General features: G+C 38.9%; 1 protein-coding gene across 2 annotated transcripts in view; it reads left to right on the forward strand.

Moving 5' to 3' along the window:
- Positions 1-19,654, forward strand: part of gmds (GDP-mannose 4,6-dehydratase) — a 111,476-nt gene that overhangs the window by 53,245 nt on the left and 38,577 nt on the right. Inside the window, exons 8-9 of one of the 2 annotated variants that reach the window (XM_054789464.1) lie at positions 16,464-16,582; positions 19,415-19,511. In XM_054789464.1, coding sequence (XP_054645439.1) covers positions 16,464-16,582; positions 19,415-19,511 — 216 coding nt within the window. The remainder of the gene's footprint in view (positions 1-16,463; positions 16,583-19,414; positions 19,512-19,654) is intronic. The other variant, XM_054789465.1, reaches the window with a different exon arrangement.

Here is a 19,654-nt window from a genome sequence, read left to right on the forward strand (position 1 = left end):
ACACAGTTACAGACACCTACAGCCTGAGTCACACACACACCGCCACACTAGCATGCTCTGTTAAACTATGCTAATCTTGCTAGCTTCCATTCACGCTCCGATTTTTTTTTTTTGCCGTTTCGACATGCTTAGTTCGGGTGGGGGCGGGCTAATGTTTGTGATGACATTCCGCCACGATTGAGCGGTCCACTGGGGAAATATTTCCTCACACAAACATTCCTTCTCCTCACGATGACAGCATTTCATTAAGACAACATTAAGATTAAATTCTTATTTGTCCATTCCGCGATTCCCTCAATGCGCAAATCTTAGAGGCCTTCCATATCCTCCAGCAAACCACAATAGATGGGAGACGCAATTCTCAAACATACTGTATATCTAGAGGGAGGAAAGTAAAATGTATAAAAACAAAAAGGGAATGCTGCTTCCACATGCACCTAACATGGATCTTTATACACGATAATATAGTACAGTGAATATGAGCAGAGCAAAATACACTATGTAAAACATTACCACTTGATTTTGTTTGAGCAACTTTGAAATATCATGCTGCATGTGTCGACAGACTTAACATTTTCTGAGCTCTTCATGTAACCCCCACCTTCCCGTCCTCATCCCTCAGGTCAGGGGTGAGGAGTCAGAGGTTGCAGACTGTTTCTCTAGAAGAAGAGCTGGTGTTGGAGGTCTCTTTTTCCAGCCACTAAATTCAGTATGACAGTGGGGGGAGTTTCCTTCTCCTCCCCTCTTGCACATCTGGCTGGTCATTTGGAGAAACAACAAGAATGTTTTTATTTCCCAGGAGAAAAAAAGAACTCCAAAGTGAAACCACAGACTTAAAACATAGAGCGGCATCCTTGGCTCTCACACAGCCTGCTGTTGGGTTGCTGTTGATGCTGAGTTGATTTTTTTTCCATCTTTGTTGCCCTTTCTTCCTCCCTGTTATTTTTTTTCTCACCCTATTTGTCACAACTCTCGCAAACAACATACAGTATATCAGTACAGCGAAGTGGCATGTGGTGAGTTTTATGGCTGGTGATGCACTGCCATTTAGGGCTGCAGCTATCGAATATTTTAGTAATCGAGTATTCTACTAAAAATTCCTTCGGTTAATCAAGTAATCTGATAAAACATATTTTTGCTTGTTTAGAGAACAATTATGAATACACAAGAGAAAACAATGCATTTCACTTAATAATGAATAACCAATTGTTTTTTATACTTAAGTAAGTTTTATTTCATTCACATTGAGCGTAGGAACAAACTAATTATCCACCATGCTCAGTGGCTGCATGTCTTGGACTATTACGTTTAAAATGCTATTTGGTGGCTCAGCTCCGTGCTTGGTGTCATGGTGTTTCATAGATATGTATCCATCTGAGACTATATTACTATATTTACTGTACAAGGAGACAAATAATAATTTGTTTATCGACATTACTAAGACTAAATTACATATTCCGTTATGTTGATGGCTGTGCATTTATGAACCCTAAACTTAAACCGGCTGACTAGAAATAAGACAAATATTTTTTTTTTAGAAAATTTTGAGTTTTTGCAGTGTTCGGACTAAAATGAAGGGACCTACTGTAGTGGAACACATTAGGATGTTTTATCCGTCAGCCAAGTGAGTGAGACACACACTTCCTTGTTCCATTACACAGTATTATTTGCTAGAATAATACTGGCCAATGGTAAAAATTATAATATTCTCTTGTGGAAAAAATTATTAGACCACCCTTGTTTCTTCAGTTTCTTGTTCATTTTAATACCGATACAACTAAAGGTACATTTCTTGGGACAAATATAACAATGACAACAAAAATAGCTCACAAGAGTTAATTTTTTGGCAGTACAATGCTATAGCTATTGATGTAAGAACTTAAGTGATTTTAGTTATCATCAAGACAACCATGAAAGTTGCGAGATATCATCTCTTAAATTAAACTCTTATGAGCTACATTTGTTATCATCATTATATTTGTCCAAACAAATGTACCTTTAGTTGTACCAGGTGTTAAAATGGATCAATAAACTGAAGAAACAAGGGTGGTTATTTTTTTCCATGACTGTAGCTGTACTGTTCAGTTTGTTTTGTGTGTCCCAACATGACTGTAAGCGCATCACAAACGCCACAGGTCATGGTTGGTGCTGCACAACATCACTGATGTACCCCTGTGGCTTATGGCCCAAAGCTAGAAGACTGCACTTATAACAAAGCACATAAACTCCCCCTATTTAACATATCGCAACATGCTGACAGAACATAAACACACAATGAGATGGCCACACCGTCACCTTAATGTAAGCATGACAAAACTTTATGCTAACATTACAGAGGACAGGTGTAATGTTCATTTAAACACACAGGGAACAGCAACAGGTCTGAAATGCAACATTTCTCTCCACCTCCATGTTTCAACATTACACTTGCAGCCCAGCCAAAAATCCCTGCAAGTTCTACAGTCACATGAGAGTAACACTTAACAGTCATTTCCAAACGTCAGCTAGAAATTACATTTGGAAGTATTTCAGAACAACTTGCTGACATACAGTAGGATGTCTTTTAAAGCCACTTGCTATTGTTCATTCCGAATTACATCAAGAGCCTCCAATTTTATTTATTCAACAATATGAAACCTGAAAGACTGTAGTAATTAACCAACTATATCACTCATTCAGATAAAGATTATATTCTAAAGCATAAGCATTCGCTCCTATGAAAGTGATAGTAATAACTAAGTAGCGCAGTGGTGTCATTATTGTTTTATTTGTCCTCCCGCCTCTTCCACTTCCTCCTCCCATGAAGCCACAAAGTAAAGTTAAGGAGTTGTTCTCCTGTTTTTATAACTGTTTCATTTACATAGGGTATTTATCTCAAACGTATTCGCTGAGTTGCCACCATATTTCGACTTACTGTCATCATAATTAATTTTTCCAAATTCACATGTGCTTGAGAAAATCTATGATTTTGTTTCTGCCTTACCATCCCACCCGGCCCCCTCCCCATGGTACCATACCGATCTGGGATAACCTTATAGGGCCGTACATCTCTTATGTGCTGTATGCCTTACCACTGTATGTCTTGCCAAGACTTTTCTCACTCACTCAAAAACAAGGGGAACATTCCATAGTGCCTTGTTGTATGTACATTGTGAGTAAAACATCATGAGTAGTGAGTAGAACTAAGGAACTCCAAGTAGTTGCCTTGCAGTGGGGAAAAAAAAAGCTGAGTCAATTGATTTTGTTTTGGCACCCATTTTTGTAGACATACGAAATTGCCTTTGGAACTGTTCACACAAGAAGGCTTTTTTCCCGTGCCATCCATAAAAACGCAATCAAATACACATTTCTTAAATGTAGTAAATTTAGAAGACACGCTCTCTCTCCTAAAACATGGAACCTCTGTGATTGTCCTAACACAATGATCCACCATTTGCACACACACATGTGCAGACAGCTGTGCTCTATTACAGCAATGTACAGTAGCCATCTCTCCGCCCAGCACCTCAAGCCCTCGCAGTGACTGTTATTGGAAATGTTGGACTGCAGCAGGAATAAGCGCTTGGCGGCTTTAGATGACACCGGTGCACACTTTTGAAAGAGATCATGTTTACATGCAGACGTACACACACACACACACACACACACACACACAAATAGCAGGAGGCATGTGAGTGGATCAACCTACAAAGACAGGATCTAATGTCAGCTGTTTCATGTCTACACCACTCTAAGGTCACACTTAAGACACACTCCCATATGTGTCCTAACAGCTTAAAGCTGTATCCAAACCATGCTGAAGTATCACCTAGCACCTCATTTTTTCACTATAACCTCATCTTATTCTAATTTTTAGCTTTGCAAATTGAATATTGCAAAAATGTCTTGAATCTCAACTTGGCATAGTTTCCTACTTCCCCTGTATGTCTAGATAGTTCCCTTTGTCCTGGAAATATGCCAAGCATTTGCTCTGTGCACGATCCCACCATTCCAAACATAAAGACACCGGAGGTTTGCACTGGGCAGGCTGGGCTTGCTTTGTCTGTGTGATAGTTGAAAGAGAACACGGGGATATGATTTCCTTCTAGAAAAAAGGACCAAGAACTAATAGCATGCAATTCTGCACAGCAATTCTAGCCACTTAGACTAAAAAAAAATCTGAGTCTGGTGCTTAGGAGCATGACTTACTTCGATTGAATTGACTTGTTCATCACTACCCCAAATTATTTGTAATGGGAGGATATCTTAATAAATCTTACAATATCCTGGGAAATTCGGGTAGGATAAGCGGCATAGAAAATGGATGGATGGATATTGTATCTGTAACCTTTTCTGATTTCGAATTGGATTTAATTGAAATTTTTCATTTTAATTTCAGATACATTTTGAACATAAATTAATATATCCATTAATTATAATCATATCATGCCTTACTACTCGGTGTAACAATTCGTTTTAATAACGATTCGATTCTTACCATGATTCGTGGTTGCCGATACGATTCAAGGACGATATTTGTTCATTTAGAACAATATTATCCGAAATGATTTTGTAACTTCAAATCGATTCTGTAACTTTTTAGCCAAAAATTCAACTAGTGTGACTGTGAAATAAAAAGCTGGATACTGGACAGGTGAAGTTTCCTAGATTCCAGTTGTTTTTGTAAGGAATCTTAGGAATAAATTATCAATGAGTACAAAAAACGAGCTCTCTATTTTGTTGCATTTTCCTGGTTTCAGTTTTGAATTCAGTCTATAGGGACAATATTCAAGTCTGATGCCCATCCCGCTGACACTTCTTCTTCACGCTCAGCAACACACCAGCAACTGTATGTGGTGATGACATGAGGCTATTGTCCTAATTAAGGCTCTAAAAAAAAACATTTTCCCAACTCCAGTGTAAAAAAAAACCCCAACAAAAAATCATCCACCCCAGTGGCATTAAAAAAAATCTCTGTTCACTTAAGAACACATTGACTGGATGTAATGCGCATTTTGGCCAATTAGAAGCCTGAAAAAGCAACCATAGCTGACTTAATTGTGTGTTATTGTGCCTCCATTCATCAATAGTCATATATTAGATGTGCAATGCCTTGTATATTATCCTTAAAATCTGCATTAATCTACACGGAATGCAAGAAACATCTTGAATTCTTTTTTTGTGTGTGTGTGTTAAAAGTCTTGCGCACGTCCACCACTGCATAAACTGAAATCAATTCTCATAGGTCAGTTTGGTCTTGTGGCATGACCAGGGAACTGCAGGTAATAGTGTAGCTAATGTTGCGAACAACGCCACCTAGGGTAGGCCTAGAACCCTGCACAGGGCAGATACAGGTTCGTTTTACCACAGTGACTATGGGGTAGAACCGTAGCGTAAATTCCGGTGTATAAGCTGCACCGGTGTGTAAGCTGCAGCCACAAAATTTACAGGAAATAAAATATTTGTACATATATAAACCGCACCGGGTTATAAGCCATCATAAAATGGGATATTTAGTGCACTGAAAGACGTTACACAGAAACTTTCGGTGTCGCTCTACGTGTCCTCCTCTTCACCTGGCAGTAGTCCAGCAGTGTTTTTGCCACTGCTCCGCCGACAGACTTGTGCAAAAGTTACTCTTCACATGCAGCCACTTTTTTGAAGGATTTCTCACTGGTAGTCATACAAGCCTCCCACTCAACTTAGAGTGCCACTTTAAATGCACACTTCACACTGATGTCGAGTAGCTGCAAATACTTTGTTGAACCCCAGGAACCAGTCGCCTATTTTTCAGCAGTCAGTATTAGATTGTTAGATAGATACATTATTCATCTCCAAGAGAACAACACGACATTTTCTGTTTTGTTTTACATGGTTAATTGTCTCTGTATTTCTATTTATTGATGTATACTACACGTGAGCGGATGTGATGTGTACGCCTGTGGCGCTACATACATTACGTAAGTTTTACGTAGGGGAATTGCTTGGATTTTACACACAGATTTGGGAGCAAAATTTAGGCTGTGTACAAAGAAAACGTTTTAGATCTTTGAGTTCAGCTCCTGAAAAATGCAAGTAAAACTAAAGTGTTGTGTATTTATTATTGTTGAGTGTAGTAAACCCAGAACTTTACAGCTGTGAGGTGACAGTGCTACACCCTTGCATCACTGTGAACCTGTCAGTCCCAAATCAAATGAGAGGGTGGTTTTGAGAAAAAGAGCCTGTTTCCTGTTCTTACGGTTGAGAGATGATGCTATTAACAAGCTCCAAGAATCTGCAGTCTTGTGCAAAATACATGTACGTGAGCCTAACTTGAGTCAGTGTGTGTATGTACGTTTCATGTGCAAGCATGGACGATACAATTTTCAGTACGTGTTTTAGGCTTCAATAGTGAATGCCGGTCTTTATGGAACCCCTTGCTCTCCTTTGGCAAATGCATGGAAACACCATTGACTAAGGACTTACTGTTCATAGAGTCAAAGGTCAAGTGTGTGTGTGTGTGTGTGTGTGTGTGTGTGTGCAGACTTCTCCAATGCATATGTGTCCGTGTGTGTGTGTGCAGACTTGTGTAATACATATATGTGTGTGTGTGTGTCTGTGAGAGGAAGAGAATGTGAGTGTGTGTGAAGTGGATCCATGCATATTCGCCATTCAGCAATGACGTCCCCGGAAATTCACAAATTTTTGGTGTATTTTTTTTGTGGGAAAACCGTCCCATTCCTTTTTCTCTTCAAAAATAGGCTGTTTTTTTTTTTTTTTGCAGAAAACTCATCTCATCCACCCTAAGTTTGTGGTTCCCAAAGTGAATTAGAAAGCAGGAAGAAGATGAAATGCCAAAGTGACAAAGGAGGAGGAAAGAAACAATGCACTGTACATTTAGCACAGCATGCAAAACATGGCCAATATACTGCGCGGAAGCGAAGAGCTGCGTGGGCAGCATGTCGCCTCTGCTGCTTGACCTCCGGCACGTCAGTGGCATTGGTGCAGTGGAAGTCGCGTGGCGAGCCCTTCTCCCAGATTTCATCAGTGATCGTGCCCGCCTGCCTCCTGTCCCCATTATCAAGGGGGGTGAACGCTTCGCCTCTCTGTGAAATGTAAGCAGACAAAGACAAGTGCACAAGACGAAAGTGGTGTGCCACCATTGTTTAGTAGAGATCACTTTTCAAACTCACACTTATGCTTTCTTAAAAAGCTTCCCTTTAAGCCAGAGGTGTCCAAAATGCAGCCCAGGGGCCATTTTTGGCAGGCAGCTTATTTACTGGACTATAACTTATTGTGTGAAGGCATTCACACTTATAAAATTATGCACTAATTCTTTTTCTTTTTATTCTGTCTCGTTTTTCGGCCGCTTTCATAGGCGACATTTTTCAACTTCCATCCATCTATCCATTTTCCTCCACTTATCCGGGCCCGGTCGTGGGGGCAGCAGTCTCAGTAGGGAAGCCCAGACTTCCCGGTCCCCAGCCAGCTCCTCCAGCTCCACCGGGAGGACACCAAGGCGTTCCCAGGCCAGCTGTGAGACATAATCCCTCTAGCGTCTCCTAGGTCTGCCCTGGAGCCTTCTTCCGGCTGGGCATGCCCGGAACACCTCACCAGGGAGGCGTCCGAGAGGCATCCGGACTAGATGCCCAAGCCACCTCAACTGGCTCGAACTGGCTAACAGTTTTTGCTATTTTTGTGGTTAGACACATATATCAACACTTAGCAGTATTATGCTAGGTGTTACCATTTTAACATTAGCATGTTAGCATTGCTAGCATTCTTTAAGTCATTCAAACTCTTCCTCTGTTCATTTCCCATTTCAGCACAATTCCGCATAAATTTTTACATTCATTCTACATTCTACTACCGTTCTTCGGTTTTTCCAATTGTTTCTACACTTCCACTCATTTCTACCTTCATTCAACAAATTTAGACATTCATTTATTTTAAAAATAATTTCGCATAAAAGCTATCATGGTATAATGTTTTGCATTTTGTACCATGACTGGACAGAAAATGAATCTGTGTGTGTGTGTATGTGTTAGGTACGTGCGGGTGTGCCCAAAAGCTATTTTTGTGCACTGAGTGAGGGCCTGGCAAAAAAAAAAAAACTTTGTGAAGAATACAGTATGGGATTTGGGACCACTAACCTGGTGGTTTGTTTGCTTTTGGCTTTACTTTGGTAAGTGTGCAGAATGTGAGAGATGAACACATAATTTGAGTCAGCAGGCTTCCTTTGGTTTGTACCAGGGATTTTCCAACAGTACTTTAGTTGTGTTCTATGTTACAGGGCATATGGAAAGAATTAAAAGTGGGCCTACTTGATAACAGCAGTCTCGGGGAAAGTGAGTGAATGCTATGTTTTCATGAGTGTTAGGTAAAATGCAATTAATGTAATCTCATATATACTGTACATGACCGGTCAAAAGTTTAGACACACCTCATTTATAGCAGTGAGTATGTATGTCCAAACATTTGACTGGTACTGTAAACTGAAGGTCCACAAGTATTTTATAATGATTTTGCCTTTCAAATATATACTACCGCATTGGGTTTCAAATCCAGTTGTCCCTCACTACATTGTGGTTAGAACATCGTGCCCTCTGTCATGTTTTTTTCAAAAATTAATTAATAAATGACCTCTGTTTCGTGGATCGATATCCTTATTTTTTTTTTCAATGCATATTTTAGCAAATTGTACGCATTCATGGCATTTCCAAGCATAAAACTGACTAAATGCACAAATATACAAGTATAAGGCATTCCAAAGACGTGATATGAAGTGTAATACAGTGTATGTCACTTGTTGTGTGTGCCTTTAAGAAGTGTGGCTTGGGAAGTGACGTGTGTGACATCGGCTGGCTAGAGTCGATTCCTTTTACTGATTCGAGTTTTTATCAGTTACTCACTAAAGTGAATTGAGTACTCTATTTACTCGACTCAGGTGTCACAGCGCACATGCACAAAAAAAAAAAAAAAACCTCACACGGAGACTGTCATAGATATATGCACTAAGCAAACACCTCATTGTGATAGTTGGCCCGTTGCAGCGATACATTTGGGTGTGGCAGATCCCATAACAAATGCAAGAAAATGGACCAAACTTAATAAGGCGCCTTTCTACAAAGTTTTCAGAGGCTGGTTTCACCGCTGGAATCCACAGTATTATGACACAAAGTCAACACATTCTGTTTGTAAATGGCCAAATACAATGAACAGTATTTTTTTCAGCCTTACCTGTGAAAGGTAATCCCGTGAGATGTTGTTTGGACTGTAAACTGCTTGGTGCAATTCCATGCAGAACATGAATTAGGCATTTTTCCTGTTCTCTCTTGCCACATCCATACGTCGACGTATGGATTACGTTAGCAAGTGAGTCTAGGTTTGTGAGTTCCCGGGTTCTTTGAGTGCTCGCTCGCTAGTTTTGAACGACTTGGTCAATACCATCTCTACTAGAAAAGCTACTGTTAGCTGAGAATGTTCACTTCATGTGCTCTCTGCATGTTAATAAAGCAATTGAAGTGCATTGTGAGTCTGTCCTTAAACAGCGGCAGTAGACACACTTGTCTTTGTACTCCTCACCTGGTTTTCGCCGCACACACTTGACACCATTTGATCCAAAAATGTTTATCTTGTTCTCATCAGACCACATTACATGGTTCCAGTAATCCATGTCCTTAGTCTGCTTGTTTTCAGCAAACTGTTTGCAGACTTTCTTGTGCATCATCTTTAGAAGAGACTTCATTCTGGGATGACTGCCATGTAGACTAATATCATGCAGTGTGCGGCGTGTGGTCTAAGCACTTGGTCATGACGACCACGGTGAGGTCTGTTCTGAGTGGAATCTGTCCTCTTAAAGCACTGTATGGTCTTGGCCACGGTGCTGCAGCTTAGTTTCAGGCTGTTGGCAATCTCCTTATAGCCTAGAACATCATTATGTAGAGCAGCCTTTTTTTTTTTTTTTTTTTACATCCTCATAAAATTATTTGCCTTGAGGTGCCATGTGGAACTCCCAGTGACCAGTGTGAGAGTGATAACACCAAATTTAACACACTTGCTCCCCAGTTACACCTGAAACCTTGTAACACTAATGAATCACATGACACAGAGGAGAGAAAATGGCTAATTCGGCCCAATTTGGACATTTTCACTTGTGACGTGTACTATGTGAGGTGTCTATTTAGGTGTATAAGCTGTACTGGTGTATAAGCCGCACCAACTAAATTTAGAGGAAAAAACAGATTTTCACATATATAGGCCGTACCGGTGTATGAGCCACCAGTGTCCACGTCATAAAATGGCCTCCTGTGGCACACACGAGTCCGTGAGGACCAGGCAGCTCTTTATTTGACAGGAGCCAATCATGAGCTATGAAAAAACTCACAATGAGCTTGTCAATACATTTGAAATTACAGGAGGTTATTACTCAATATAACAGTCTCACAGTGTCATCTTACAAAGAACACTAAACTCATCACACAGCAACTTAACACTCAAAAGGTAATATACCTAATAAATGTACAAACATATACCAATCCGAATTCAAAATGGGAAAAAACACATTTTAAAGTTTTCCCATAATGCATTTTGTCTGACCAAAGCATTTCATTGGAGCACAAGCAGTATAGAAAATGGATGGATGGTGCTGCAGTGCTGCCTCTGTCCAGCAGAGGGAGCCAGGTGAGCCCAGAGGGAGGCTGACGTCAATGCAGCATCCCAATGAATGCGTTGCTTAGACGCAATGCATTTTGGTAAAACTTTAAAAGAGTTGGTTTTTCATTTTTTAAACTTGTGTTGGTACATGTTTGTATATTTCTCAGGTATAGCATTTGAGTGTTAAGTTACTGTGCGATTAGTTTAGTGTTCTTTGTAAGATGACATTGTGAGTCAGACTGTTATATTGTTATACTGATATATAAAGGCCTCCTGCGATTCCCAATGAGTTGATAAGCTCGTTGTGAGTGCACTGATAGCTCATGATTGGCTCCTGCCAAAAAAAGAGCTACCATTTCCTCACCAACTCACGAGCAGCACAGTATTTAGACAATTAGTAGTAGTTCTGAAGTAAAGGAGATGTCACGAGATTAGAACTTTTTTATTATTTTATTAGCCACACTGCTGTATAAGTCGCAGGGTTCAAAGTTTAAGACAAAAGTAGCTGCTTACACACCCGAGTTTAAGGTACATTGAATAGTTGTGTGGTGAGTTATTTTCACGGGATGGTAAATGAACACAGTTATGCAAGCTGTACACAGATTACTTTACATTATATAAAAGTGTCATTTCTTCAGTGTGGTGTGAAAGGATACAATAAAATATTTTCATAAATGCGAGAGGTGTACACACTTTTGTGAGGTACTGTTTTAAATAAAAAATAATAATTAGATGCTGCGCTAGGTATCCAATATAGCTAAAGTCATAAAAAAAAACATGTTGACACTTTACAAGACATTATTTGTAAAGTGAAGCTTTTACTTTGGACATTACTGAGATTTATATCTTATATTGACTATAGTTTTACTGATAACATTTTCAAAAGATGTGAAAGGTGACGTGTGGAGGTTCCAGCACCTGAGTGCCCTGTGATGGGGGTTATCCTGTGACCACATGAACAGGAAGCTGTGGATCAGAGCAAAGGGCTGAACCTTTGAGCTGTTTATCAATAAATAATGAAGCAGAGCAGACATAAGTGACTGACATAAGGAGCAAAAGGAGGAAAACAGAAGAAAGAAATGTGGAAAATTAGGAGGGAGGAAAAGAAGGAGTTGTTGTCTCTCTCTGTTGAGAAAAAGATGTTTAGAATTATACAAGGGAAAACCCAGAGTTAAGCCTGTAATGATTTTCTAAGGGGTGAGCAAACCTTTTGACTCACAATTTTGTATCCGCAGAAAAACAAAAAAAACATTTTCCTGTACATTAAATTCTGTAAAAATGGGCATATTTCAGATGGAGTTGCTAATGGTGATTAATCATGATTAAATCATTTAAAAGTGCGATTAATCTGATTTTGAAACTTGAATCATTTGACAGCCCTAATAATGTGTATATGTGTATATATATATATATATATATATATATATATATATATATATATATATATATATATATATATATATATATATGTATATATATTTGTTAGGGGCATAACAGTACTCAATTCATGTTTTTTTTGGTACAGCAATGAAAAAATAGACAACTATTAAATATACTGACCTTGTGCTTTTTTGTTAACATAATTAAAATGTAAAATGTAACACCACAGCAGTGTGCTCTTTTTCTCCACATTGTGTTAATGGAAAATGAAATATTTTAAAATATATATGAATTAAATAATAAAATCTTGCTGTTTTTTACACTTTTGAGTGAAAAATAGAAATATATATTAAGTTTTTCAATAATTTTACTCAAATAAAATTTTGCGGGAAGCAAAACAGGCTTCCGCACCTTATGTCATACCGCCTGCTTCTACGAAAGCTCTAATGGCATATATTATGTCATTAGCGCGAACAAAATGGCCGGGGAAGCTGTCTTTCTTTTTATACAATGATGATACCGTAATTTGCACCAAACTGCTCTTTCTAGTTGCACCGGTAATGTTCAAACTTGGGTGGTGTCACTTTAGATGCGTTAGCATGTTAGGTGTGTGTCCGAGTACATACCGAACCTTTGTTCTGCATTGTCAGCACACTGCTTTTGTCTTGTTCACTTGTTTATTTCCATCTTCGTATTTCATACTGAAATCAAAGTGGGACTTAAAGTTTGCGGGTGGATAGTCAGGCTCGTCAGGCTCTCTTGCCATGTTGTGAGATGTTGCCAGTGTTGCCAGGTTTTGCGAGAGAAACAAGCAACTAGCTCTCTAAAACAAGCTCAAAACAACAGGGAAATTGGGAATGTGCAAGGGACTTGAGCAAAAAAAACAATCCCAAAGCGGACCTGGAAACACTGGACGTTGCACAAAAAATGTCATGCAATGTATTTGGGTCAATTTTTTCAGGAGTACTTTAAACATCTCGTTTTGCATTAATGCATGTTGAAAGTGTTATATCAGGATATCATGAAAGACCACCTCATAAAACTGAATATCATTTTACAGATTTTAACTGAGTAAGACACTTTGAATATACATGAATTAAGGATTTGGGATTTACAATATGAACTATAAAACATTAAACATTAAGAGTATGTGAACATCCCTTCTTGTTTACTTGCCGGCCAACCCCCTCGAAATGCTTTGCAATCAAGTAAAAACACAGCAAAAATGTAACAAACACGGTGAAACATCTAAACAAACCATAAAAAGACACCCAAATGTTGGATAAAATATCACTTTTCTGCCAAATTTTGTCGTAGAAAGTTTTCTTCTCTGTCTCTCTGCATCACACTGGCTCGCGCTGGCAGTGCTCGGCAAACAACCCCCACCCACTCTGCTTTTTCTCAAAGTACATTGGAATTATTTAGATGCAGTAGAAGCCTTGGTTTCCATCATTAATTCGTACCAAAAGGTCATACAAAAACAGAGGTAATTTTTTTCCCATAGGAAATAATGTAAATCAAATCAATACACTGTAGACTCCCTAAAACATGAACAGCAAAATACATTTTATAGAGAATAATTATCGTTCTAAATGCAGAAAGCAATGCAAAGTAGTTTTAAATGATGGTTGGATGGAACTTGTTGACGTGGATTTCCCGTAGACTGAAGACTGAATTCGATACTGTTTCTCACCTTCTTAAAGTGCTGGCACTCGCAACTTTCTTTGGCCCCATTGCAGGTTATTAAGCAGTCACGCTCAATAAAAAATGCAATGACAGTGAGTCAGCAACACGGAGCGTCCTTTGTTTGGGCACTTGCTTTCATGGAACGATACAGTACAGGGCAAACAAACTAGTTTGTTAAGTGCAGTATTGTATGAACAAGGCAAAATTTTAGCGACACTTTTTGACAAAAACTGAATCATAGGAAACCTAAGGTGTAAAACCAAGGTTGGACTATAGAACAACTCTCACAGCAGTTTAAAAACAGCATCGCATAGCCAGCTACAGCATCAATGTTAAAGGTTTAAAACAATAATTTGGAAGTGTTTGGACAGATTAAAAGGCTTAACGGGATGTATGTACAGTAGCTCGCGGGCTGTAGTTTATCCATGTCTGGTTTAACATCACAGAGTTGAGAACGTTAAACTTAATGACCAAAATTTGACTTGGGTTTCTTACAACAGTGACAGAAACAGAAGCAACAATGTTAATATAAACCTAGAATTACACTGCATCATTTTTTAACTGTTTATTTACTTCTACTTTTAAGTAGTAGATAGTGTGTTTACATTTACTTAAAACCTACAGCAACCCACATGTGTATGCCAAAATACAGCTAAACAACTACATCTCGTTCCAGAGTGTAAACAAGCACATTAGGCAGCAAGAACATGGAAATAAATGATAACAGATGCAGAATTAAATCAGAATTCATCAACCTGATGGCCATCGTCATTTCTCAGTTGGGAGATCACTTCCATCCTCCAGCGTACAGCAACTCTTTCAGTCCAAAGTAATGTTCTCAGTCTCAGACTGAGTTGTTAACAGTGAGAAATTAAACAATTTGTTTCATACCTTTTAGCAGCACACAATTAATGTAGCTGTTCTTATATGTCCTGTTCCTGTGTAAGTGTGCAATTGCATGGATATGTCTGAAAGAAAAACTTAGTATAGTGCAGATGCACTCAAGACTGTTAAATGAGACAGAGAGCCCCACATCATATAAAACACCCTCAAGTAGCTGGAAAGACACATACTTACATGAAAAAATACATCTTGTAAACTGCTGATGTGCTCCTCAGAAAATGATAGAAGCAGAGAGACCCAAAATGCCCCTGGATACAATTAGCTACACTCATAACTCGTTTCAGGCAATAAAATGTGGAATTTAGTGTGGAGTAATGACCTCAGAATAATATGATTGATCACTTCTATATTCCAGCGTAGCCAAATACACAGAAGCTGTTGTTATTAGGTGGTTTATATTTTATTTGACACAAGTCAAGCAATATTGCAGCAATTTTCAATTGGGTGCTACTTCCACAGCAAGATAAAACTATCATTTAAAGTAACATCAATATACTACAATCAAGTAGAAATATTATTTATAAATAGAAAAAGGCAATTTCTGTACATGTGAATGCTGAAGCTTAACTGTACTGTACTGAACTTATACACAAACAATGTGGAATTAGGAGAAAAGTGGGGTTTTGAGAATGTGAAAAATTGTTAGCCAGACTGTTTCAATGCTGGAATGGGTAAAGGAATGTGGAAAACAATTACATAAATTCCAATGGGAATTTTTGGGCTGGAAAATTTGGAATTTGGGGGAAAATTTGAATGTTTAAAATAGGTGGCCTGAGTATTGACTGATAGGCCTGGGTATTGAATGAATGAGCTGAATGTTGTGAAGTTGGAATGGTTTGGATCAGTGGAGAAAAATGGAGGAAGTAAGAACTGGAATTTGTGGAAAAGTAGGACTTTTTGGGAAGCTGAAAATTGTAGGTGTTTGCATGTTGGAGTGGTTTGAATTGGTCAAGAAATGTGGAACAAAAAAATCAATTCAACAGGAATGTTGTCTTGGAAAAATATAGTTCAGCGTCAAAAATGGGCAGAATGAAAATAAGAAGTGCTGTTCAGCATTCACACAATTATCATACCACTCATGTATTTGTGTCCTTTCTTGTCAGTGAAACCCATCCACGATTTGCACGTTTCTTAACATTGTATTTGCGTTCACACAGTGGCACCCTGTGGAACTTGTGACTCTCGGTAGCAAATAAACAGCAAGTAATTGAGACGCCCGTAAAAATGTCTATTTTTGACACTTTGACATTGTTGACCCTTTTGGGTTGTGCTGCTGGGTTTTGCCGCCACTGTATGCTACACCAGTTTACTACGGCCCCTCCAAACCCTTCTGCTAGCTTAATGTTGACTTATACTGTGATTTCAGATCATTTGCAATAAAAGTTGTAATTACTACATTAGATTCAACTACAATAACCCTCTCCATCTCTTTAATTGCAAATTTGCGAGATTGCAAATTTTGAATCATGACTATGCAGGGATCGGCTGTCCCATGTAGAGAATTTAGAAGAAGAGGACAATAGTTTGGCATTTCACTTTTTGTCTGACTTACTGTTTTGTTTTTTAAGACCTGGCCATTAGTGTGAAAATATGTTGTGTGCATGTATAGTATTGGCCATGTGTTTCTGTGTATGCCAGCAGCACAGTGGGCCTGTGGGAGTGTTCTTGCCTTCTTTCCCACAGTATGTGTCCCATGAGATCACATAATGACGTCAGGACAGAGGTACGGACGAGTGCCCTGTTCACAGGTCGCAAGTTCACTTCCTGTCAGTCAGACAAGTGTTGGGCAGGATCCAGTATGGACGAAGATTGTCTTTTTGATCTTTTTTGAGATTTAACCTCTGCGTGTATGTCTTGCTCTTTTTCTCTTTCTCTTTTAGGCTATGTGGTTAATGCTGCAACAGGAGGAGCCAGATGATTTCGTCATAGCAACAGGGGAGGTGCACAGCGTGAGGGAGTTTGTGGAAAGAGCCTTCAAACATGTGGGGAAGACTATTGTGTAAGCGCACATACACGCACACACACATACGCACATGCGTGCCTGTGAGCACAATTTGTTTCTGGTTCCATGAGTTAATTTTTGAGGTCTCATCAGAAATGTCAGTTTATAATATGGAGACACCTATGCTGTAGGTAGGCCTGTCACAATAGTCAATAAATCCATTAACCACACGATAAATATAAACAAACTTCATAATTTTGCCGGCCTCTCTATATTGAAATGCGCATGCGTGTTTGTTTTCGACCTGTCTATCTACCAAACAGGCTGGATGACAAGAACGTTCATTCCGTGAATCCGTCTCAACACGTGCTCGTGTTGGTTTTATAGCGGAATGAACGGAGTGAGTGAACCCTACTGTCAGTCATTCAGTCTCATTGTCCCAGTGAGGGGAGGCGCGCTACATGCTAGCGAGTGTACTACATTCTAGGTGTGTGTCTTGTGCTACACAATCGAATACTTTCTCTATGCTGGTTGTGTATAAAACACCATATGATGTCAATTTCAGCCCGTTTACGCATTATACAAAACAGTGGAACTGACGTTTTAGTGACTCCCAAAGTATAACACCTCATTATGCACCAAACGCATATTGCTGCATCCAAAACATGTACTTTGATCAAACCCCGACAAAACGTTACACCCCATTTAACATAAACAGCGTATTCCATACGCGTTGCTAAAAGTGAATCAAGGAAGTGTATATGCAAATGAGGTAATGTGAACTTCAGAGTATTTCCGTGTTATTTCTCTGTTTTTTTGTCAATATTCAGACTAACGAAAGTGACACTGATTCAAAATCAGAAATATTGTGATTGATTGTGACTTTTATTTAAGTGCAGTCTTTGCTCGAAGAGACTGTGAGTCTGTTTTTTTGTCTTTTTTTGTTTGTTTAAACTATTATGCTGTTTGTTTAATTCATTTTATTTAAAAGTTCTTGACATTCCAATTACAGTGTTAAATACTCTTGAGAAATAATATGTTATGATTACATTAATGAAAAAAGAGTCTCAAAATAATGTTGACAATAATATCGTTTATCTGCAATAATTTGTAGGACAATTATCATCCAGCAAAATTAGTTGTAATGGCAGGCCTACCTATAGGCTACGTTTACACTGCAGGGTATGATGCCCGATGAACGGTCACACAAAAAATCTGATGTTAAAAAAAAAAAAAAAATGTTGTCCTTCACATCACCAAAACAATGTGACTTATTAATGTGAAGCAAAGCGTCCGGGAAGTGGCGTGCATGCACAAAAGTGCGACGTCATACGCATTTCCGTGTGTTTTCCGGTAAAGATTGCAGTGTGTTCTCTCCTTCACGCGTTTGTAGCAATTTCACGGGTTTTGTGCAACGGGAGTTAATATTTTGTTAACCAAATGATTCCGCATAGGAGATTAAGAAGAGGGCAAGAGTTTTGGCTATGGCAGTTCTCGGAGAACTTTATGCGACGAATGTTCCGAGGAGTGTGTGGTTGGCAGGAGTGGTGGGTCACTGCTGTGAGCCGCTTAACTGACACTTTTTTTTTTTTAAATGTTGGGATGACAAGAACTTTTGTCTACATTGTTGAGTACCTTCATCCAAGTCTTGCCTGGTAAAACATGCCTTTCGAAGACGTACCAGTTGGATAGATGCGACCTGACCATTTAGACTACACTAGATGGGGTACATATCGGATTTATATCTACATACGAATGAGGCCTGAGTTGCATTTGAAAACATTTACACTGACATGAAAAACTCAGATAAAAGTCACATATGTGCAAAAAATGTTTAATTGACCCGCAGTGTAAACATAGCCAGAGTGAGATCACTACACATTTAATTGTCATTTGTTGTTTTTCTTTCAGTATTTTGTGTATAAGTATATTAAAAGTTGTTGAGACCCTAATACAGTACTAACACAATTTTCCTTCCCCATGTCATTTTCAATTCTCATATGTTTTGTTTTTCATTGGATGTACATTGTTACCTAAGAATTGCAGGTCTGTTCAGGTCAATGGCCCGTTGCACAAAACTAGAATAAGGGATTAAGCTGGGATATCTTGGTTATCCTGGCTCAATTTATCTGACCCGGTTGCATAAAAGTGGGATAATGGAAAGTGGGATATGTTCTTACGTAAGTTTCCATGGAGATTTATTTTTTGGAGTTAGCCTACTCCAGACCAGGCTAAGGTCCGTGGTCTATTTCAGCTCATCCCTTGTCTCAGTCAGTAGTCACCATAAACAGAAACCAATGATTATTCCACTGACCACTGCACATTGTTATCACATTCAACTACACCTGCTTATTTAAACATTTTTGATCATTCATTTCAATCATTTATTACAGTGTTTGCCAATCCGTTGACCGTGAGCTACTAGTCAATCTTTGGGACTACCGGTCGATCGTGAGAACATTTTTGAAAAAATTGTATGTTCATATCAGTGCCCTCACCTCCAGCAACGAACAGGCACGCATTTTGTCCACTGAACACGCCCGTACGCCTTGTGCACTGATCCGGGATTGGTTTCACCTATCTTGATTAATCTGTGTCTGCTCAACATGGATTGGGTTTCGTGCAACAGGTTAAGCCTAGATGTTCTTGTTTTGGGTTGGTTGAGCTCGATTCAGTCATTTATCCTGGATGTCTGAATCCTACTTTCATGCAACGGGCCCCTAGTGTGTGTTTGTGTAAAAAAGGACAAGTGACATGTTATGTTGACACAACATTTACAAAAAATTAATAATAGAAAATAATTTTTAAAAATAAAATAAAATGATAGAAAATAAACCTTGGAGAGAGGATAAGCCTTCCACTAGCTGTGAGAAAAATATGTTTTTCCAGGTGGGAAGGCAAGGATGAGAATGAAGTAGGACGTTGTCAAGAAACAGGAGTTGTGCATGTGGAGGTGGATCCAAAATACTTCCGTCCAACTGAAGTGGTAAGTCTTTTGTCAATAATGTTTTTTTTGTTTAAATAATCAGTTTATTTTATTAGATTATTGGGTTTATATTTCACTCCACACTGCCATGTCAGAGACATTGTATGTTGCAATATATCTGAGTTGGATAGACAAGTGGTGTG

This window comes from Dunckerocampus dactyliophorus, chromosome 10 (genome assembly GCF_027744805.1).
Source record: "Dunckerocampus dactyliophorus isolate RoL2022-P2 chromosome 10, RoL_Ddac_1.1, whole genome shotgun sequence".
In the NCBI taxonomy this organism is placed as follows: domain Eukaryota; kingdom Metazoa; phylum Chordata; class Actinopteri; order Syngnathiformes; family Syngnathidae; genus Dunckerocampus; species Dunckerocampus dactyliophorus.